Genomic DNA, 23,757 nt, shown 5'->3' on the forward strand with positions numbered 1-23,757 from the left:
TTTTTTATCTTCACAAGGGTAACAGGATAAATTGGACCCCTAAAGTTGCTGTTCAGTTTGTCCTGAGTATGCTGGCACCCCATATGTGGGGGGGGACCACTGTTTGGGCACACGGCAGGGCTCAGAAGGGAAGGAGCGCCATTTGACTTTTTGAATGGAAAATTAGCTCCAATCGTTAGTGGACACCATGTCGTGTTTGGAGAGGCCCTGTCTGCCTACACTTTGGAGCTCCCCCACAAATCACCCCATTTTGGAAACTAGACCCCCTAAGGAAGTTATCTAGATGCATAGTGAGCACTTTGAACCCCCAGGTGCTTTACAGAAGTGTATAACGCAGAGCTGTGAAAATAAAAATATTTTCTTTCCCTCAAAAAATGATTTTTTAAGCCCGCTATTTTTTATTTTTACAATAGTAAAAAATTTGTTGCCAAGTTTGTCCTGATTATGCTGGTACCCAATATGTGGGGAGGGACCACTGTTTGGGCACACGTCGGGGCTCGGAAGGGAAGTAGTGATGTTTTGAAATACCGACTTGATGGAATAGTCTGCGGGCGTCATGTTACGTTTGCAGAGCCTCTGATGTGCCTAAACAGTGGAACCCCCCAAGTGACCCCATTTTGGAAACTAGACCACCCAAGGAACTTATCTAGATGTGTGGTGAGCACTTTGAACCCAAAAAATGCTTCACAGAAGTTTATAACGCAGAACCGTGAAAATAACATTTTTTTTTCCTCAAAAAATGATTTTTTAGCCTGCAATTTTTTATTTTCACAATGGTAACAGGAGAAATTGGACCCCAAAATTAGTTGTCCAGTTTGTCCTGAGTACGCTGGTACCCAATATGTGGGGAGGGACCACTGTTTGGGCACACGTCGGGGCTCGGAAGGGAAGTAGTGATGTTTTGAAAAACCGACTTGATGGAATGGTCTGCGGGCGTCATGCTACGTTTGCAGAGCCCCTGATGTGCCTAAACAGTGGAAACCCCCCACAAGTGACCCCATTTTGGAAACTAGACCACCCAAGGAACTTATCTAGATATGTGGTGAGCACTTTGAACCCCCAAGTGCTTCACAGAAGTTTATAACGCAGAACCGTGAAAATAAAAAATCTTTTTTTTCCCCAAAAAATGATTTTTTTAGCCCACATTTTTTTATTTTCACAAGGTTAACAGGAAAAATTCGACCCCAAAAGTTGTTGTCCAATTTGTCCTGAGTACGCTGATACCCCATATGTGGGGGTAAACCACTGTTTGGGCACACGTCGGGGCTCGGAATGGAGAGAGTGCTGTTTGACATTTTGAACGCAAAATTGGCTGGAATAAATCATGGCGCCATGTCGCGTTCGGAGACCCCCTGATGTGCCTAAACAGTGGAAACCCCTCAATTCTAACTCCAACTCTAACCCCAACACACCCCTAACCCAACCCTAATAATAACCCTAACCACAACCCTAACGCCAACACACCCCTAACCCTAATCCCAACTCGAACCCTAACTACAAGCCTAACCCTAATCCCAACCCACCCCTAACCCTAATTCCATCCCTAACCCTAATTCCAGCCCTAACCCTAATTCCAACCCTAACCCTTATTCTAGCCCTAACCCTAATTCCAACCCTAACCCTAATTTTAACCCTAACCCTAATTCCAACCCTAACCCTAATTCCAACCCTAACCCTAATTCTAGCCCTAACCCTAATTCCAACCCTAACCCTAATTCTAGCCCTAACCCTAATTCTAGCCCTAACCCTATTTCTAATCCTAACCCTATTTCTAACCCTATCTGCAACCCTAATTCCAACCCTAACCCTAATTCCAATCCTAACCCTAGTTCGAACTCTAAATGGAAAAAAAAATATATTTTTTATTTTATTATTTGCGCCTGGCTATGGGGGTGACAAAAGGGGAGTGTATTTACTTTTTTTTTCATTTTGATCACTGTGAGAGAGTATCACAGTGATCAAAATGAAAAATGAACGGGCAACCGGCAAATTCATGGGCGCCGCCATCTTGGACAATGGCAGGCGCACTGCGCATGCGCCCGCCATTTTGCAAGATGGCGGCACCCATGATCCGGACGCCGGGAGCCACGGCGGGACACCGGGAGCACCATCGGAGGTCCCGGGGGGATCGGAAGGTGGGAGGGAGCGATAGGAAGGGGAGGGGGAGCAGATGATGATGGCGGCGACTGATCGCCGCCGTCCATCGGTGGCCGATCGGCCCCGCCAGTCGGTGTGTGGGGGGGTCGGGTGTCGGTGTCCAGCCATGTCCGATGCTATTGCAGCATCGGCCATGGCTGGATTGTAATATTTCACCAAATTTCATTGGTGAAATATTACAAATCGCTCTGATTGGCTGTTTCACTTTTAACAGCCAATCAGAGCGATCGTAGACACGTGGGGGCTAAGCCACGCCCCCTGCGATTAACTGTAGAGTATCCTCTGTTTGCGGGTCGGGTGACCTTTCAGTGACCCCGGTCACCCGACCCGCAGAGGGGCTATTTATAGCATGACGCCTACGTAGGCGTCATAGGTCGTTTGGGCACGACTTTTCATGACGCCTACGTAGGCGTCATGGGTCGTGAAGGGGTTAAATTAAATATGCTTTTTTTATACTTGCTTTATTTTTAAAGAGGATAAAGGCGGTGATTTAAGCTTATATATAAACTGCTCAAAAAAATAAAGGGAACACTAAAATACCACATCCTAGATATCACTGAATTAAATTTTCCAGTTGCAAATTTTTGTTCATTGAATAGTGACATGCATTGAGAACAATAAAACATAAAAATGATCAATGTAAATCAAAACTGATATCCCATGGAGGTCTGGATTTGGATGGATACTGAAAATCAAAGTGGAAAATCAAATTACAGGCTGATCCAATTTCAGTAGAAATGCTTGAAGACAAGGAAATGATGATCAGTATTGTGTGTGGCCTACACGAGCCTATAGGACCTCCCTACAACGGCTGGGCATACTCCTGATGAGGCGGCGGATAGTCTCCTGAGGGATCTCCTCCTAGACCTGGATTAAAGCTTCAGTCAACTCCTGGACAGTCTGTGGTCCAATGTGACGTTGGTGGATGGAGTGAGACATGATGTCCCAGATGTGTTCAATCGGATTCAGGTCTGAGGAACGGGCGGGCCAGTCCATAGCTTCAATGCCTTCATCTTGCAGGAAATGCTGACACACTCCAGCCACATGAGGTCTGGCATTGTCCTGCATTAGGAGGAAGCCAGGGCCAACCGCACCAGCATATGGTCTCACAAGGGGTCTGAGGATCTCATCTCGGTACCTAATAGTAGTCAGGCTACCTGTGGCGAGCATATGGAGGGCTGTGCAGCCCTCTAAAGAAATGCCACCCCACACCATTACTGACCCACTGCCAAACCGGTCATGCTGAAGGATGTTGCAGGTAGCAGATTGCTCTCCATAGTGTCTCCAGACTCTGTCACGTCTGTCACATGTGCTCAGTATGAACCTGCTTTCATCTGTGAAGAGCACAGGACGCCAGTGGCGAATTTGCCAACCCTGGTGTACTGTGGCAAATGTCAAGTGTCCTGCACGGTGTTGGGCTGTGAGCACAACCCCCATGTGTGGACGTCGGGCACTCAGACCATCCTCATGGAATCGGTTTCTAACCATTTGTGCAGACACATGCACATTTGTGGCCTGCTGGAGGTCATTTTGAAGGGCTCTGGCAGTGTTCCTCCTGTTCCTCCTTGCACAAAGGCTGAGGTAGCGGTCCTCCTGCTGGGTTGTTGCCCTCCTACGGCCCCCTTCACGTCTCCTGGTGTACTGGCCTGTCTCCTGGTAGCGCCTCCAGCCTCTGGACACTACGCTGACAGACACAGCAAACCTTCTTGCCACAGCTTGCATTGATGTGCCATCCTGGATAAGCTGCACTACCTGAGCCACTTGTGTGGGTTGTAGAGTCTGTCTCATGCTACCATGAGTGTGAAAGCACAACCAACATTCAAAAGTGACCAAAACATCAGCCAGAAAGCATTGGTACTGAGATGTGGTCTGTGGACCCCACCTGCAGAGCCACTCCTTTATTGAGGGTGTCTTGATAATTGCCAATAATTTCCATCTGTTGTCTATTCTATTTGCACAACAGCATGTGAAATTGATTGTCAATCATTGTTGCTTCCTAAGTGGACAGTTTGATTTCACAGAAGTTTGATTTACTTGGAGTTATATTCTGTTATTTAAGTGTCCCCTTTATTTTTTGAGCAGTGTGTATATATATATATATATATATATATGTATATATACCGTATATATATATCATATTGTTAAAAACATGTTATTATCTTTTAGCTTACTTTTTACTCCCCTTACAGAACATGGACATGTGATTGTTTGATCAATTGTCCTGCACACTAGAGCATTGGAGTATATAGTGAAAATTATTATCTCCTGTGAAGGTCGGTCTTTTGGCCCCTTTCCCACTTGCTTTGGTTGGTGCTTGTACAGGCAGATGACAGCTGTATAACACAGCCTGCATCTGCTGCTTGTGGAGTATGTTTTTGCTCCAGAGCCTGCTGTACACATGGAGATCCTGACCTGGATTCGCAGCTATGTCCATTTGTGCCAAGTGGTTAAGAAAGTCTAAAATTTGATGCTATTTTGTCAAATGGAACTATTAAAACAAGGCACCAAAGCCCTAAAATTGTATCTTTTTTAGAGTGCAATCAGAGGCTCCATAGGCTTTGGACGACTGAGTCGGATAACGTCGTGGGAAGTGATGGACTACGTCGGACTTTTACGGGAACTTTACTTTCTAATAAATTGCTGAACGAGGGACATATCTTTTTATTTCTCTTTTCTTATGTCTTTTTTATGTCTCCATTTGTGGACTACTGTGGATTTTTTGAACAAATTGGAGAACCAGGGAAAAAGTTGGGGAGCTTTTTTTTAAAAAAATAAAGTAATTGTGTGTGTGTGGGGGTTATTAATGGGGTGTCTGATAGACACCTCTCCATTACTAACACCAAGGCTTGATGTCAGCTGCGTTTTTGGACAATTCACAACTAACATCAACCCCTTAGCCCCAACACACTAGGGCAATTTGGAAGAGCAAAGGCCAAGCCCAAGAATTGGAGCAACTCATGTGTTCCTGCACTTCTAGGGCAGCTGTGGGCTGGTATTTTTAGGCTGAGAAGGGCTCAATAACCATGGACCTTCCCAGCCTGATAATATTAACTTACAGATGTTTGCTTTGTCTTTGCTTGCTAGCCAAATAGGGGGGGGGGACTGCATATCATTTTTCATTTATTAAGTTAATACATGTACAGTAAGCTACACACGCCCGGAACTAATTATATATCCCACGGATATCTATATATCTATTTATACCTTTGCACATCTTTAACACCTAAAAATCTGTAATTTCTATTCTGCATTCTATTCCGGTTCGTGGTACACGCACGGCACACGGATAGCACATGGATGACACGCGAATGGTACACACGTACACATGGATGGCCAACAAAAAAACACACGGATAGTAAAAATGGACCGTCTCACATATATTTGTTTTTTTAAGTGGACGTGTGAAGGGGACCTAGGATACCAAGAAGAAAAATATTTCAGAACTGTTACTGAATGATAGCTATGAAATCTGTCAAGATACAAGAGATTTCTGGGGTTGAGAGATTTTTATATTTAAATATTGTTATCATGAGCTCCTAGTAGTTGGATCCAATCTGGAACTCTATGGAAACCAGTGTAGGACAGTCTTCACTTCTGTGGCTGGCATCCTTGGCCTAGCAACCTGAGTGCCTCTAGCACCGACTAGGCCCCACAACTACATCATGAAGTCATGTGAGTGCTAGTCACTATTATTTATGTAAACCTATGCTTTGATAGCAGGAGCCATAACCCAGATTTGGTGACTCTCTTTAAAGAGGTACTCCACTTTCAGGAAAGTGGGCCCCTAACTGTGTAAAGTTAATAAAATAACAAACTCTGCAGATACTCACCCTCCTTGGGTTTACCCCGGATCCCTGCCGCTGCTCCAGTCCCGGCATTTTGGCTGCAGCAATGACGTCATGTTAACAGCTCCTTCACCACCCTATCCAGTAACTGAGCTCAGCAGCTGTGCCAATGTTGACACTGAGCTCAGTAACTGGCTAGAGCGATGATGCACACTTGTGTGATGTGACGTCACCACTGCAGCCAAAATACCAAAACCAGATCAGTGGTAGGTAGCCAGTGCTAGAACCAGAGAAGGTGAGTACATGCTGAGTTTATTATTTTAGATATTTTATTCAGTTTGAGGACCACTTTCGTGAAAATGAACAAATCCTTTCATGTAACAAATTTAAAATGAAGGCTTGGCATCTTCATCAACCTAGTACTAGTTTAAATCTAATCTGCACAGTTGAGGCACTACTCAACAAAGTAAGCAGGTTTTAATACTGTGCCTTGCAAAAGTATTCACCCCCTTGGCTTTTTACCTATTTTTTCACATTACAACCTGTGCTTAAATATATTTTGTAATGCGATTTGTGTGTGATGCATCAGCACTAAATAGTCTAAGTTGGTGAAGTGAAGTGAGAAAAATATAGGCATAAATTATTTTTATGGCATCAAATAGCTAAAAACTGGTATATGCATATGTATTCACCCCTTTTGCAATGAAGCCCCTAAAAAATTCTGATGCAAGCAATTACTTTCATAAGTCACATGCTTAGTGAAAGGAAGTCCACCAGTGTGCATTCTAAGTGTCACATGGTCTGTCAGTATATACGCACCTTTTCTGAAAGGCCACAGAGGCTGCAACACCATGAAGACCATGGAGATCTCCAAAAGTGAGGGAAAAAGTTGTTGAGAAGTACAAATCAGTGTAGGATTTTAAAAAAATATCCCAATCTCTGATGATCCCCGGAGCATCATTAAATCCATTATCATTCAATGGAAAGAACATGGTACCACAACAAACCTGCCAAGAGAGTGCCACACACTAAAACTCTGCCTGGGCAAGGAGGGCATTAAAAAGAAAGGCAGCACAGAGATAAAAGGTAACCGTGAAGGAGCTGCAAAGTTCTCATGCAGAGACTAGAGAATCTGTCCATACGACCACAATAAGCCACACACGCCATAGAGGAGGCCTTTATGGAAGAGTGGGAAGAAAAAAGTCTTTACTTACACACAAAAATTGTAAGGCTCGTTTTGAATTTACCAAAAGACATGTGGGAGACTCCTCAAATGTATGGAGGAAGATGCTGTGGTCAGATGACATCAAAATTTGAACTATTTGGCTAACAAGGTAAATGCTATGCATGGCACTAAGCCATCAAAGTTCATCACCCCAAGAAAACCATCCCCACAGTGAAGCATGGTGGTGGCAGCATCAAGCTGTGTGAATGTTTTTTCACAGCAGGGATAAAATGCATATTAAATATAAACTGTATAAAAAAACTATATTGTTGATATGAGTGGTATATTTATACAGTAATTACTGCAATTTCAATCACTTGTGTATAACTGTGTTCTTTACTTTGTGATTTATATTGCCCTTTAAATTAAAAAAATGCTGCAACTGATGTGATTTGACAATTTGGAGCCCATCTGTTTTCATGATCACCAGGTAGGAACCCATTTTGACTGTGGTTTTATTACTAGTTTTCTAAATCGTCTTTTAATGCAGACATCTGCCTACTGTTTGTTAAGTCTGCGGTATTAACAGATATCAAATATAGGTGAGAAAACCTGCACAATGCTTAGCCAACCTATTACTGCAGGACTGTCCACTTCATAGTTCTGTTTGGACTAAAAAAATGTAAGTTTGGACCTTTACATCTGTGGTGTCCCTGAAATGTCTTTGTTAAAAGCATCAAAAAGCACAAATCCTGACAGTATATATAATGAATGAGTCCTACCTTCAGTCCTGGCTCTCCCTGTTCACCCTTTAGCATGAGCGAAAAAAGAGAAGACACAACAGAAAACAATAGAGATAAAGAGCAATATAGATATAAGATGTGATGCAGAACTAAACAGAACATTCTTAGCATAGTTTGCCATGCAGAACCTAAGAGTCTATATAAGACCAAGCACTTGCCGGCCAGGCATCAACTTTATTGAGTTATGTGTGGAATGAAGGCTTAGTATACAAACACAGAAAGCACAACAAGCGTGTGAGAATGCAGGTATGCATCGTGCCAGTAATGTGCTGGCCCTGGGACGGAAATCCTTTTAAAACCCAAGTTTGGAAAGGAACGATATATATATTTATTAATATAGTGCCCTTGAAACCCACAGAAAGGTATGTAAGCATCACAGGTTTGTATCAAAATTCACCAAGTATTTAGTAAAAGTTAGCATTTTTTTTACTTGTCTAGGATTAACAACAATGTTTTTTGTCCTTTTTTTTTTATTTAAAGAGCTTCACTCTTATCGATGGAGGTCCACCGGATAGGTGTGGCATATAAAATTGGCAAATTGGACTAGTAAAACAGATGTGCAAAAACAGACCTGCACAGTTATGATTCATTCACACGTTAGTGATTTTTCTTGTTTCTTAAAATATAATGTTTTTGTTTTATCATCAGTGCTTCTGATCAGACTTTGGTCAGAGTGTCAGTTTTTATCATCAGATTTTCAACAGCAGATACATGGTACTTGAGATCTATAATTCTATCTTATTCTTTCATAGACCCAAAGACTTGCATTGGTGAATTTGATCTTTGATTTGCTGGCTTCTCTTCTATCTCTCTCTCCCTTTATTAATTGAATCTACTACCCTTATCTTTTTCAATGCTGCAGTTATACAACACATTACTGTCTTGAGTATTTGACCACAGTTTTAAGGCTTTATTTTCCTATCTCTAATTCTGAGCTCTGAGGAACTCTCACTGTCCTAGCATCACCCTAAAACGGCTGCTGCATTCTCTGCCTTGGCTTTTCTACAGGCTACGATTATCTCTCTTAATTGGTTGCTCTATGCCATGTGATGTGAGAGTTGCAAGGCATTATGGGGAATCTGACACAGTTGATCCTGAGGTCATACAAGCCTTCTGTGACTGATGCAATCTTCTGCATTGTGTAAAAAAGGCAGCAGGCATTTTTTAGCGCTATTCGAATTGCAAATTGTTTGACTTTGCCAGCACATGTGAATTTCATAAAATCCATTTATTCAATCTTCTCTAATCTTTACTGAACTGTAAATAAAGATGTCATTTTGATATGAATGTAATGCTACAGTGAGCACCTTCTGCAATTGTTCATTTTATGTATATGTGGCAGCTGTTTTTCATTATTCAGACCAAAAATTTTGTAGCAAGAGGTTGATGTTATGATGTTACAGGATATAGGGACATGTTTGCTTCTTCATTGCAGGGATGAAAATAGCAAGATTAGTGTCATGTTATAATGGGGGAAACTGATACAACAGGAACACGTGTTTTATGCATGTTCAATTATTTTTTATTTATTTAATGTCCACATGAGTTTGAGTGGCATGCCCATTTAAGATTAGTATGTAACCATAATACACTGCTCAAAAAAATAAAGGGAACACTTAAACTTCAGAATATAGCTCCAAGTAAATCAAATTTCTGTGAAATCAAACTGTCCACTTAGGAAGCAACACTGATTGACAATCAATTTCACATGCTGTTGTGCAAATGGAATAGACAACAGATGGAAATTATTGGCAATTATCAAGACACCCTAAATAAAGGAGTGGTTCTGCAGGTGGGGACCACAGACCACATCTCAGTACCAATGCTTTCTGGCTGATGTTTTGGTCACTTTTGAATGTTCGTTGTGCTTTCACACTCATGGTAGCATGAGACGGACTCTACAACACACACAAGTGGCTCAGGTAGTGCAGTTCATCCAGGATGACACATCAATGCGAGTTGTGGCAAGAAGGTTTGCTGTGTCTGTCAGCGCAGTGTCCAGAGGCTGGAGGCGCTACCATGAGACAGGCCAGTACACCAGGAGATGTGGAAGGTGCCATAGGAGGGCAACAGCTCAGCAGCAGGAATGCTACCTCCATCTTTGTGCAAGGAGGAACAGGAGGAGCATTGCCAGAGCCCTTCAAAATGACCTCCAGCAAACCACAAATGTGCATGTGTCTGCCAAACGGTTAGAAACCGACTACATGAGGATGGTCTGAGTGCCCGATGTCCACAGATGGGGGTTGTGCTCACAGCCCAACACTGTGCGGCCCTCCAAAAAAATGCCACCCCACACCATTACTGACCCACTGCCAAACTGGTCATGCTGAAGGATGTTGCAGGCAGCAGATTGCTCTCCACAGCGTCTCCAGACTCTGTCACATCTGTCACATGTGCTCAGTGTGAACCTGCTTTCATCTGTGAAGAGCACAGGGTGCCAGTGGCGAATTTGCCAATCCTAATGTTCTGTGGCAAATGCCCAGCGTCCTGCACGGTGTTGGGCAGTGAGCATAATCCCTATCTGTGAACATCGGTCACTCAGACCATTCTCATGGAGTCGGTTTCTAACAGTTTATTTATATCTTTTTGAATCCTCTTGCTCTCTTCTCTAATATTAGCTATCCCTCCTAGCTTTGTGTCATCAGCAAATTTAGTCAGTTTACCCTCAATTCCTTCATCTAAATTGTAAATAAAGATGTTGAACAATACAGGGCCCAGGACAGAGCCCTGTGGTACCCCACTTGAGACATTCTTCCAACTGGATGTGCAGCCATTTACGACCAGTCTTTGGGTCCGATCACTAAGCCAGTTATGAATTTTCAATAAGGATTGTGTGAGATACTTTGTCAAATGCTTTGCTGAAGTCAAGATATACTATATCAGCAGCATTTCCCTGATCCACCCAATCAGTGATTCCGTCATAGAAGGAAATTAAGTTAGTCTGACATGACTTATTAGTTACAAACCCATGCTGACTCTGTTTAATCACTTCATTCTTATCCAGGTACTGACATACATGTTGTTTAATAATTTGTTCAAAGATCTTTCCTGGTATAGAAGTCAGACTCACCGGCCTATAGTTGCCTGGGTCCACCTTCTTCCCCTTTTAGAAGATAGGAACAACATTTGCTCTTCTCCAGTCTTCTGGGACTTCTCCTGTTCTCCAAGAATTTTCAAAGATTATGGAGAGGGGTTTCAAAATTTCTTCTGCTATCTCCTTCAGTACTCTGGGGTGTAATAAATCTGGACCTAGAGACTTGAATTCATTTAGGTTATCTAAGTGTTTCCTCACTATCTTTCTGTTTATAGATATCCTGGATTCTTCTATTCTCTTAATAGGACAGTGAAGAACAGTTGATGTTACATTTCCTTTCTGAGAGAAAACAGATGCAAAATAGGAATTTAAAAGTTCGACCTTCTCAACAGCATGTCTTACTAAAATCTGCCTTTCTGAAATCTAACCTTGACGTCTGAGTCTTCACAGGTCTTTCTCCTCTAGTTATCCAAAATTCTAAAATAGCATGGTTGCTTCCTCCTAGGGTCTCAGCCACTTTTACCTCCTCAACCATTACCTCCCTGTTCATAAGGATTAGATCCAAGGTAGCAGATCCCCTTGTTTTCTCCCCTACCTTTTGGAAGATAAAGTTGTCAGGAAGAGAGGATAAGAATTTCCTTGACCTGTTAGTTTTGCCTGATAGAGATTCCCAACAAATGTCTGAATAGTTGAAATCTCCCATGACAACTATATAATATTTTTTGGAGAACTTGGCCATATGATGCATAAAGAGTTCATCCATATCTTCAGCTTGCACAGGCGGCCTGTAGTAAATGCCTGCCATGGTGTCCTTTCCATTCTTCTGTCCTTGTAATCTTACCCAAACAGTTTCCACAGAACTCCCAGTCTCTGAAGCTTCAATCTCTGTGCAGATATACATACAATGTGATACCTCCTCCTCGTTTATCAAGTCTGTTTCTTGCAAATAAGTTGTGTCCTTCTAGCCTTGTATTCCAATCATGTGTATTGTCCCACCAAGTTTCAGTGATTCCAATGACATCATATTTCTTTTCCTGTGTTAGTAGTTCCAGTTCGCCTTGTTTATTGCTCATGCTTTGTGCATTAGTATAGAAACATTTTAGTTTGTGATTGGTTTCTCTTTCTCCAATATTTTTATTATTTAGAATCTTTGTCTTTGTTCTTTCCTCCCACTTCTAATACCAGAGTTCTCAATAGCATTTGCCATGTGTATGGATTTTTCTGGCCTTTTGCTTCCCTTCCCACATTGTTCTAGTTTAAAGCTCTCCTGATGAGTGCAGCAAGGCGACTTCCAAATACATGTTTTCCAGTCTTCATAAGCTGCACCCCATCCCTAGCAAGTAGTCCATCGTATAGGTAATTCACTCTATGATCCAGAAATCCAAATCCTTGCTGACGGCACCATCGACGTAGCCAGTTGTTCACCTGCAGTATCTTATTCCACCTCCTTGTTCCTTGGCCATCCACTGGGAGGATGGAAGAGAAGACCACCTGCGCTCCCAGTTCTTTCACTTTGTTGCCTAAGTTTTCAAAGTAACAGCAGATGGTTTCCAGGTCATTTCTTGCTGTGTCATTTGTCCCCACATGTATTAGCAGGAATGGGTAGTCATCTGTAGGCCTGAAGAGTCCTGATATCCTGTCAGACACATCTTTAATTTTTGCACCTGGAAGACAGCACATTTCTCTTGAAGTTATATCCGGTCTGCAGATAGCAGCCTCTGTTCCTCTCAACAGGGAAACCCCCATGACCACCACTCTCCGTTTCTTATTCACACCATTTTTCTTTCTCCGTCCAGGAGGATTCTGAAGGCGTACAAGGTTGCTGTTTGTGGGCAAAGTCTTATCCTGTTGTATTTCTTCATCATTCTCCTGCATGAGAGCCTGGTACTGGTTCCTGAGCAGTATGGGTGGTGACTGCCTCCCGATCCTCCTGCTTCTTTGGGTCACATGCTTCCATTCCTCTGTTTCTTCAGGTGCACTTCGAATTTCTTCTCTTTCTGTAACATGAAGAGATAATTCTGCTCTGTCTAAGAACTCTTCACCTTCCTTAATGATCTTCAACGTAGCTAACCTCTCTTCGAGATTTTGCAACTTTTCCTCCAACAGGGACACAAGCTTGTGAAGTTTGGCTTTTCCACTGGTAAGTCTGTGAACATGTAGCAAGGAATGCAGCTCACCAAATGGCTCCTGGCCTCTTCCATATTGAGATTTCAAAATGATGAAAAATGAGCCAAAATTGGTTTACCGATTTCCTCTTTTCAGCTGCAACGGCCAAAATCCAGTGATTGTTGAGCTCCCGGAGACTCTTCACTTATCCCAGAAGGCACTGGGAATATGCAAATGATCTCCTCAGGACTCTTCCCCTGGTTTACCAATTTCCTCTTTTCAGCTGCAACGGCCAAAATCCAGTGATCGTTGATCTCGCGGAGACTCTTCACTTATCCCAGAAGGCACTGGGAATATGCAAATGATCTCGTCAGGACTCTTCCCCTGGTTTACTGATTTCCTCTTTTCTGCTTCAACGGCCAAAATCCAGTGATCGTTGATCTCGCGGAGACTCTTCACTTATCCCAGAATGCACTTGCAAATATGTAAATGATCTCCTCAGGACTCTTCCCCTGGTTAGAAAAAACTAAAAATTATTACAAATATGCAGTAAACAAAGGTGTCTCTGAGGTTTTGTTCACACACTGTGTTTTTACCATATTTTTGAGTGGTATTCAAGGGTAAAAAAAAAACACTACACTTCACCGAACAAGCAAAGTGAATGAGATGTCTAAAAACTCTTGCTTATTTTTTCTAGCAGATTTGAACCTTCAAAGCGTTTCTTCAAATCTGCAGCACGTTTTTTCAGTATGGGAAAAATACGGTAGTAAAAGCACATGTAAAAAAGGTCAAAAAGCATATTTTACACGGTGTTTATGTAGAAGGAGCTGTTGAATTAGAGGACGGGACATAGAGAGTTCCAGAGAGACCAGTATAAAAAGGACTGAGGACGCCAGGAGGAGTGAGTCAGCAGAACGGGAAAGGAGGAGGAAGGAAGCCAAGAAGCGGCAGAGAGCCAGAGCAAAAGCCAGAGCAAGAGCAGAGCAGGGAGAGCAGCGACCAGAGAGACTGCAGGGAGACTCACGGTGGACTGCAGGGAGACAGCACCGAGCCGTCCCATTTCCTTGGAGGCTATGCTGAGCAACCTGCCTAGGTACTCTGGCACCAATACCATGCTGTGGAGCTGGACGGAACGGATGCGAGGGTTATTTAGAATGCATCCGATGAATCCAGACTTGGAAGCTGAGGTAGCCCTTATGGCATTGGATGGGGAGGCCCGGGATTCCGTAATGTTGAGACCCCCAGGACAGCGTAACACCTTTGTTAGGGTCTTACAGATATTGGAGGAGACACATGGGGATCCGACAAATGTGGGGGAACTGAGAACCCAGTTGTTCAGTCGTATGCAAGGGGAAGGGGAGACGGTCAACCAGTACATGAATGCTCTTCAGGAATTATACACGGTCATAGAGCGGAAGGACGGTGTAGGGATGGGACTCATCGACCTCACCCTACGCGACCTTATAGTGACCGGACTCCGAGACCCTCTGAACAAGCAGGCCATGCGGGAGCAGGTCCGGGTAAACCCGCATATGGCTTTCTCTGAGGTGGAGAGTCAGGCGCATGCGCGGGAACAGGAGCAGGGGTTGACAGTCACCGTGGGAAAGGTCCGGAGCACGGAAGTCTTCGTGAATGCCATTGAAGAGCCACAATGGGTGGAAGATATGAAACGGGAGCTGAAGGATATCAGAGGCAAACTCGCTGAGGTGAAGAGAAGGAGTGAATGGCCTGGGGCATGCCCGGGACCCTGGGGCCCCTGCAATCCCAGGGACAGTCGGCCCCTGCGGCCTCAGGAATGTTATGAGTATGAAGAGCCTGGCCACCTCGCCCGAGAGTACCCGCGGCATGTGGAATACCCACCCCGGCGGCCATCTGAGCTGGGGGGACGCCCCACTCGGAGCCAGAAACCACGACGAGGGGTGGTGGAAGTCCCGAGGATCTGGTGGCGAGGTGTCCTGTGGAATGGGCAGAGCTTGAAGGCCGTGCCGTATGATGCCTAGTCGATACAGGGTCACAAGTAACGACCATGCCAGAGAATTATTTTCAGCGGCATTTTCCTAAAGCACTAAGACCCCAGTGGGGGTCCATGATAAAGCTGGTAGCCGCCAACCAGTTGCCAGTTCCTGTTGTCGGAGTAGTCTGGATGCAGATTTCGTTATGCGGCAAACCACTCGGCCGCCGAGGAGAGATCCTGACCCAGGGAGAAGCCAACGATAAACACCCGGTGACCCTGGGTATGAATATATTGCGAGAGTTCGGCAGCGTACTCCTGAATGAGCCCACCCATGAGACTCTGAGCCAGTGGGGCTCCCACACGCCCCAAAGGCAGGTCTTCCAACAGTTGGTGCGGGGAGCGCGAGTCTGACAGGACTGCTGGGAGGGCGAAGAACTGGGGAAGGTGATTGCTCCGGCAGCCCCTCCGCTCGTTCTGCCGCCTGGACAGACGGTGGTGGCCTTACCAATCTGGGCCCCTGTGCCCCTGGAAGGAGTGGAGATGCAGGTAGAGCCAAGCCTCTCGGAGCGCCTGCCCCCCGGAGTCCTGGTGGCCCACACCCTGGCCACTGTGCAGAAAGGGACCATCCTGGTGCGGTGCGTTAACCTAGAAGACCAAGACATCATTCTGAAACCGCAGGCCGAAATGGTAAAACTAGTGAGATCCTTGGAGGTAGTGCTCCCGGCTCTGGCGTTCCAGCTAAAAGTGCAAACGGGGAACCCATGGACAGTATCTATCCGATCTCTTCAGACCTCCAGGTCCTTGGCCGAAGAAAAGGGCCAAATTATCCTGGAAAAAATGCGAGCAGAACTCTCTGGCCTCACCCTGGCCCCGATACTCTAGGTAAAAACACTTCTGGGCCAACATCAGGAGGTATTTGCCAAACTTGAGGACGATTTCGGATGTACCACGGCCATCATGCACGGTATGCCCACTGCAGGAACGGCTCCTATTAGCGAACAATATCGGCAGATTCCCCCACAGCTCTATTAAGAGGTAAAGACTCTATTGGGCCAAATGCTGCAAAAAGGAGTCTTTTGAGAAAGCCAGAGCCCTTGGGCAGCCCCCATCGTGTTGGTCCGCAAGAAAGATGGCAGTTTGCGGTTCTGTGTGGATTATCGGAAGATGAACACCTGTACCATCAAAGACTCGTACCCGCTGCCCCGCATTGAAGAATCCCTATCTGCCTTGGGAAAAGCGACATATTTCTCGACCTTAGATCTGCCCAGCGGGTACTGGCAGGTGCCAATGTCGGAAGAAGACCGGGCCAAGACTGCATTCATTCTTCCCATGGGACTGTTCGAATTCAATCGTATGCCATGTAGGGTGGCCAACTCCCCTGGGACTTTTCAACGGCTGATGTAGCGGTGTCTGGGAGATCTCAACTTCGAGGCCACGCTGATATACCTGGATCATCATCTATGCCGCTACGTTTGAGGACCACCTGCGGCGGTTGGGGCAGATGCTCGGCCAACTGCAGAAGTACAAATTGAAGGTAAAATCCCAGAAATGCCAGCTATTCCGGACGCAGATCGAATATCTGGGGCATACCGTCTCTGCAGAAGGCGTAAGACCGTCCCAGGAAAAGGTCGCCGCGATCCAGGGGTGGCCTACTCCTAAGACGGTAAAAGATGTACGAGCCTTCCTGGGGTTGGCCGGGTACTACCATCGTTTTGTAAAGAATTTTGCGCGTCGAGCCTGAGCCCTGAGCCATTCCGGGGGGAATGGATGGAAGATTCAGTGGCGAGAACCGCAGGAAGAGGCCTTCCAAGATCTTAAGGCCACAGTCTCGGATGCCCAGGTGTTAGCTTATGCAGATTTCTCGCAGCTGTTCATGCTGCACACCGATGGGAGTCTTCACGGGCTAGGAGCTGTATTGTCGCAAGTCCAAGACGGCCGGGAGAAAGTGAACGCTTATGGCAGCCGATCACTCCACGACTCCGAACGTAATCCCGACAATTACAGCTCCTTTAAGCTCGAGCTCCTCGCAGTAGTGTGGGCCATGATGGAGCGGTTCGCAGAGTACCTGGCAGGCTCTGAGGTGGTAGTTCTGACCGACAACAACCTGCTGGCACACCTCGAAAATGCAAACTAGGGGCCCTGGAGCAACGATGGGCAGCCCGGATGGCCAAATTCAAATACAAGATCATTTACAAAAGAGGAGCGGAGAATGTACATGCTGACACGCTCTCCAGGATCCGACATACAACTCCAGGGTGAAGCCGGGACAATGAACTAGGAGAAGAGACGCCATTCGCTCTGGCCCCCGTCGAACTCACCGCCCTCACCCAAGAACAATCTCACATAGGGCCCGCTGGGGGCATGCTAGAACAGTCCCTGGATAAATGGATCCAGCAGCAGCAGGAAGATGAAGAAATTGGGCCCCTGCGTCAGTGGGTGGCCACGGGCCAACTACCTAACGACACTTAGCGGTAAACTTTAAACCAGAATACCTTATTAATGTTACGACACTGGGAAAAATTGGTGATCAAAGAAGGACTATAGTACTGGAATACAGTATCACGGACAACATCAGCAATCACTTGGCAGGTCGTGGTACCGGGAGCCCAACTCATCGGGCTTGCCCGCGAGGCCCATGAGAAGGGGGCACATTTTGGGGTGCAAAAGACATTTCAGTGGCTGCAGCAAAAGGCCTACCACCCTCGCTTGCAGACTGCCGTGGAAGAAGTTTGCTGTGCCTGTCGCCTTTGTGAACTAGCTAAACCACCTGCGCAGCGGGCTCCAGTCCAGACCATTGATACAGCAGTGCCCCTCGAACTCTTGATGGTGGACTACGTGACCATTGGCCCGGCATACCAAGGGTATGAGCACTGTCTTGTCATGGTGGACCATTTCACCAAGTTCGCCATGGTGACCCCTACCCGAGATCAGACCGCAGAATCAGCCGCCTATGCGATTTGCAAAAACTTTATACAAGTTTACGGCTGCCCCCAACGGATCCATTCAGATCAAGGTGTGTGCTTTCTGGGAAAAGTCATGGAAGAACTACATCGACTGTATGGCATCGACAAATCCTGTACCACTCCGTATCACCCACAAGGGAATGGGGCCTGCGAGCGATTTAATTGAGCATTGATTCAAATGTTGTGCACCCTGGAGAGTGACCGTAAGGCCCGCTGGCCCGAATACGTCCCTGAACTGGAATGGGTTTATAACAACCGGGTGCACCGAGTCACCGGGTACACTCCCTACTCGCTGCTATTTGGCCGGGAAGGCAAAGGAATTACGGAGGTAGAGTTGAATCCAGAAGAGAAACAACCATGGACAGGAGTCTCCTCGTGGGTCCGGAACCATTGACATCGGTTGCAAACCTTGCACCGAATTGTACACACCAAACTTCAGGACCTGGAACACCCCGGGGGGCGCTGCCTCAACTCATTGACTTCCTGACCGGAGATCGAGTACTCGTGCGGGATCAGCGCCCTCAGCACAAGTTAGAACCCCACTGGGAAGAGGATCCCTATCGGGTATTGCGCCGGATAAGCCCCGATGGGCCAGTGTACGAGACACAATCAGAAAAAGACAAGGACCTCCCCACTCGTACCGTACATCGCAATATGTTATGACCCTGTACGTCCGCAGACCCTGCACGACTTTAGGCCCCTCCTCATGTCCCAGAACCCCCACCAGAAGTCTGGGATGAAGACGACGAAGAAGAACCCCAGACAGTACAAGCGGACACTTCAGGAGGTGATATTCCGGGTGACCCAGTCGACCCACCAGGCCCAGTCGTACCGCCACTTTCTGCCACCCCAGAAGACTCCACTGCAGTCGGATCAAGGAGCTCCGAGCGAACGACAGCTGGAAAGCCCCCCGAACGCTACGAACAGGACCAGTTTGTGTGGCAAAATAAACTTTCGCTGCAGAAAACCAGCCCAGGCCTCCCTAAACCTTCGCCCAAGGACTGGCGAGCATACAGGATGGGGGAGTGTAGGAGGAGCCGTCCCTGCTGTGTGCCCAGGCCGGAACCAAGGGGCTGTCACCAAGGTTCCTAGGGAAACTGTTTCCAGGGGACAGAATTAGAGGACGGGACATAGAGAGTTCCAGAGAGGTTGGGGGAGGGGCTAGTATAAAAAGGACTGAGGACGCCAGGAGGAGTGAGTCAGCAGAATGGGAGAGGAGGAGGAAGGAAGCCAAGAAGTGCCAGAGAGCCAGAGCAGAGCGGGGAGAGCAGCGACCAGAGAGACTCCAGGGAGACTCATGGTGGACTGCAGAGAGACGGCACCGAGCCGTCCAACAGAGACAATGCCTGGCTCCGCCCTGCGGGTGTGGCCCGTACGCTCCCACCCGCGGAAGCCACCGCCCGACTCCACCCCGCAGGTGCGGCCCGTCCGCTCCTGCCCGTGGCAGCCGCCACCTGACTCCATACTGCGGGTGCGACCTGTCCGCTCTCGCTCGTGGCAGCCGCCGCCCGACTCCACCCCGTGGGTGCGGCCTGTCCGCTGCTGCCCGCGGCTGCCGCCCTACTCCAGCCCGTGGTTGTGGCCTGCCCGCTGCTGCCCGCAGCCATTGCCACTCCACTCCAGCCCGTGGCTGCGGCCTATCCGCTGCCGCCCGCAGTCGCTACCGCCCCGCTGCAGCCCGCAGCTGGGGCCTGCCCCTCACCCTCAGTGGGACTCTCCGCACAGCCCCAGGCTGTGCCCGCGGCCTACCAGCCACCACTTCGCATAACTGTGGCTGCGGCCTCCTTCATCCCGCTAGCAGGCGGAACCCCGCTGCCCTTACGGGAGGTTGCTCTGCCAAAGGACTCACCTAGGGCCTGTTGCGCCCCCACCTCGCCTGGGTGTTGGAACGCCCGAAGACTTCACCAGATCCTCGCCGGTTGGGCGATCCTCGCCGGCTGGGCCCAGCGGCTGCAACACGAGAGAATCGCCAAACAGCACTCTGCCGGACATCACAAAGATAAGTGACACATTGGAACTAAGGACCCGTAGTCGGCCACACCGCGGCCCTATAGTGACCGGCCTTTGCCGGGTTAGTCATGTTCGCATTATCAGTATATTCTTGTGATTAGTCCCTGCAAGGACAATTATTGTTAGCTTGTTTCTTGGTTGCTCAAGACATCCCCAAAGGCATCTATAGATATAAAAGTTACACCTTAAAGCCCAAACCGTCTCGTACCTTGTCACTGCATCCCCCGTACCTGCGAGTACTACATTTATTCCTGCCAACCCTTTGGTTTTTAGTGCTGAAAAATCTGCTGCAAATACTTATCGTCGTTATGTTTTTAACGCCGGGTCTCATATATGGCAGCGTGACTCACCAACTCTGATGAGTAATGTAGTTACTGATGTCACCTCTGTTCAAGGACGCCGGGTCTCGCAGAACACAGTGGGAGCCGGAAACTCTGATAAGCACTGACATCAGTATCCAGCGACTGGGAATAGCAGCAACACTACTTACTGCTATTCACAGTCACCAGTTCCGGATTTGGACAAAGCTGGACTACGTCAGAGCTGTGTGGGAACATTTTTTTTTTATAAATTGGTGAACGAGGGACATTGTCTTATTTTCTTTTTTCTCTCTTTTTATGTTTTTCAGGTATCCATTTGTGGACTACGTCAGATTTGTTAGACTATGTCGGATGCACTGGAGTATGGCGGATCGGCATGGCTTTTTTTTATAAATTAATGAAGCAGGATTAAGTGTGGGGAGTGTTTTTCCAAATAAAGTATTTTATTTTGTGTGTGTTCTTATTTCTGATTACTGGATGAGTATTGGGGGTGTCTGATAGACACTTCTCCATTACTAACACCAGAGAGCTGTGATTTTTGCCAACACGCCAGGTCAATCGGGAAAAGAGAGGCAAAGTGCCAGAATTGGTGCATCTCTTGTGCATCATGACATAAGTTCAAGCATACAGATTCCACTCGTTCAACTTTTCAGAAGCAGAATTGGACCAATTTTTATATATATGAATGTGAGCGAGCCCTAACAGCCACAAACATATATGTGATTGACGGTTAGAAAGACCAATAGAATTGAGGACATAAATGCGCATTCCTTAGGCTAAGAATCTGCATAGTCCATTAGAGAGACATGCAATATACTATTTATGTAATTTATGTAATTATATATATATATATATATATATATACGTATCTATAACATTAAGGTAAATGCAAAATACAACATCAATATCATACATCACCAAAGCCATTTATTAAACTGATACCTTTGCACCTGCATGCCCTGGAAGCCCAGGTGCGCCCGGTATGCCAGCTTCACCCAATTCCCCCTAATAACAGGACACATAAGTTATTGAATACACATGCCAAGCTACTCCATATATGCCAACATTAGAAAACAGTTGTCTAGTCCTTAATTTATCTCAAACATGTTCATGGGTATTATATGAAATAATTTAAAACTCTAAATGCCAGGAAGTTCATTAGGAGTCAAAGGGCAGGACACTTAATCCCCTTTCATACAACTAACAGGCCAAAGGAGATCACTAAAGATCAGCAAGCTTTGATACTACCACTTGAAATGGTTTATCCTTATGGCAGCGTTCCTTTAATTCCAAACAAACAACCGGGACAGACATAAAAATGGTAAGGGTCCCGTTACATTTAGCGATGCACCAGCAATCCCGACAACAATACGACCTGGTCAGGATCGCTGGTGCATCACTAAATGGTCGCTAGTGAGCTGCCAAACAGGCAGATCTCTCCAGCAACGCAGTAGCGATACAGTGATCCATCGGTGGTCGCGGTTACCTGTCACACCGCATCGATTCTGACGACTTCCGCCTGCGTCGATGAGTTCTGCGACGTCGCTAGTCGGTGCCGAACACAGTGATGCATGCCGGCCAGCAGGAAGCCAGCAACGAAAAAATGGCTCAGGCCATTCGAGCACGATCAGCGATATCCAGTGGGGGAGGGGGGCAGTCGCAGGTACATGTCACACAAAGCGAGATCGCTGGCGAGGTCGCTTTAGCGATATTGCTAGCGATCTCGTTATGTGAGAAAGGCCCTTAAGCTTCAAATATACAGTGCCCTTTTCCTTAACTTTTTATTTCCTAAAAGGACTGTGGCTGAATGTTCCATGAAAGTTAATAGTGATATGGTGAAGAATATCTTCATGTTTGGTGCATTGATTGGGTAAATATGGTATTTTTATGGTGTTTGGCATAGGATTACCTATGGGAGATGAAAACTGCCAGAAAAGGGATGTTATGAAATGTATGAGTTAAAAAAGCAAAAAGTCTATTGTAAAACACTTATTTCTCACAATAGGAGTGATTTTCTATGTAGACTGAGCATTAACAGTAGCCATTACTGGGAAGCGCTACATCCATACACTGTGGAACTATGCTTTCTTGTTTGTTTTTTTCTGTATGGAGCTTGAAAACATGCCATACATAAAGAATGCCATTGTGTATTTAGATGCAGCATCGTAGTAAAAATCAAATTATCAAGTCCACAACAAAATGGCAAGAAAAGTGGAAATGCATAAAAATGCAGCAAAACACAATAATCAAAGCTGATTGCTACTGCATATCTTGGTGTGGATACATGCAGGAAACATGAGAAAAAGTCACAGTGGAAATTACACTATTTTGCAAGTGGGAACAAAGCTTAAAGGGAATCTGTCAGTAGGATCAACCCTCCCAAGTTGTCTCATAGAAGAATGAAATGAGACCTTGATGTCGATAACCCAATATCTTATTCCCAGAGAAATCCACATTTTCTTAATATGTAAATGAGCTGTTAAGATCTATGGGCTGGACACTGATCTGCATGAGAATCTGCCTCCAGAGATTATTTTATTTTCCAATAATTTTTATTACATTTTAAATTTTAGCAGGAATGAAAAGGGAGGGAAGGGAGGGAGGAATAGGGAAAAAAAACCCCTGTGAAGACAGGGAGACCCCCAGATGGGGGATAGACAGGCAAGCATACATAATAGTAGCATAATTACATCCCTAAGATATACATAGGTCAAGTAATAAGTCTACATCCCCTCGTAATAGCATTTTCCACTACCTATCACTGACCGCTATGAATAAGCAAGTATATTGCTAATAAACTACGACTCTACCAGTAATAAATATCTATACTAGTATGAAATAAATGCAACAAATTTTCGTTCATAGCTTTGCTTTGTATAAAGCCTTGCATAACGTAACTACCGCTATCCTGAAAAAAAATAAAAATAAATTGCAAATACTATAGAAGGAAACCGACTAACATCTATAAATGTATGAAGGCCCGTCCCGTCCGGGGCCACTCCTGGTGACCATAGGACCAGTTGAGGGCAAGAATCGGTTCAATCATTAGCTATGAAATAAGATAAGATTCCTTTAAAGTCACAAAATATAATCAAAAGTAGAATTGCCGATCGCATGAATTGTATATATTATAGACACATGTGGAGTCCCCTGAAGACTGAATCCTGAATCTTTCTCAATCAGGACGAAAGTCAGATTTACGTAGCTCAAGATGTCCACAAGAAATCGCAGAAGGTGATAATCCAGCATCCTTTAAAAAAGTGTGGCCTTCATCCGGTGATGAAATAACGATCACTTTTGATGCATTTTTAATCTGGAGATTAGAGTTCTGTGTCCAATTATAGGAAATACTGGCACGGAGGAGTTCGCTTGTTATAGAGTAAAATGATTTCCTTTTTGTCCAGGTATCTTTAGACAAGTCTTTATAAAAAGATAAATGGGCATAGGGAGATGAAGAAAA

The 23,757-nt window shown here is 45.8% G+C and overlaps 1 protein-coding gene across 1 annotated transcript in view; it reads right to left on the reverse strand.

The window, feature by feature from the left end:
- The window catches only part of COL13A1 (collagen type XIII alpha 1 chain), a 397,057-nt gene that overhangs the window by 96,461 nt on the left and 276,839 nt on the right, over positions 1-23,757 (reverse strand). The window contains exons 18-19 of the mRNA XM_073560029.1: positions 21,240-21,302; positions 7,890-7,916 (exon numbers count right to left, since the gene is read on the reverse strand). Coding sequence (XP_073416130.1) covers positions 7,890-7,916; positions 21,240-21,302 — 90 coding nt within the window. The remainder of the gene's footprint in view (positions 1-7,889; positions 7,917-21,239; positions 21,303-23,757) is intronic.

Source organism: Dendrobates tinctorius, unplaced genomic scaffold (genome assembly GCF_039654945.1).
Source record: "Dendrobates tinctorius isolate UK_male_01 unplaced genomic scaffold, ASM3965494v1 ptg000292l, whole genome shotgun sequence".
Taxonomy (NCBI): domain Eukaryota; kingdom Metazoa; phylum Chordata; class Amphibia; order Anura; family Dendrobatidae; genus Dendrobates; species Dendrobates tinctorius.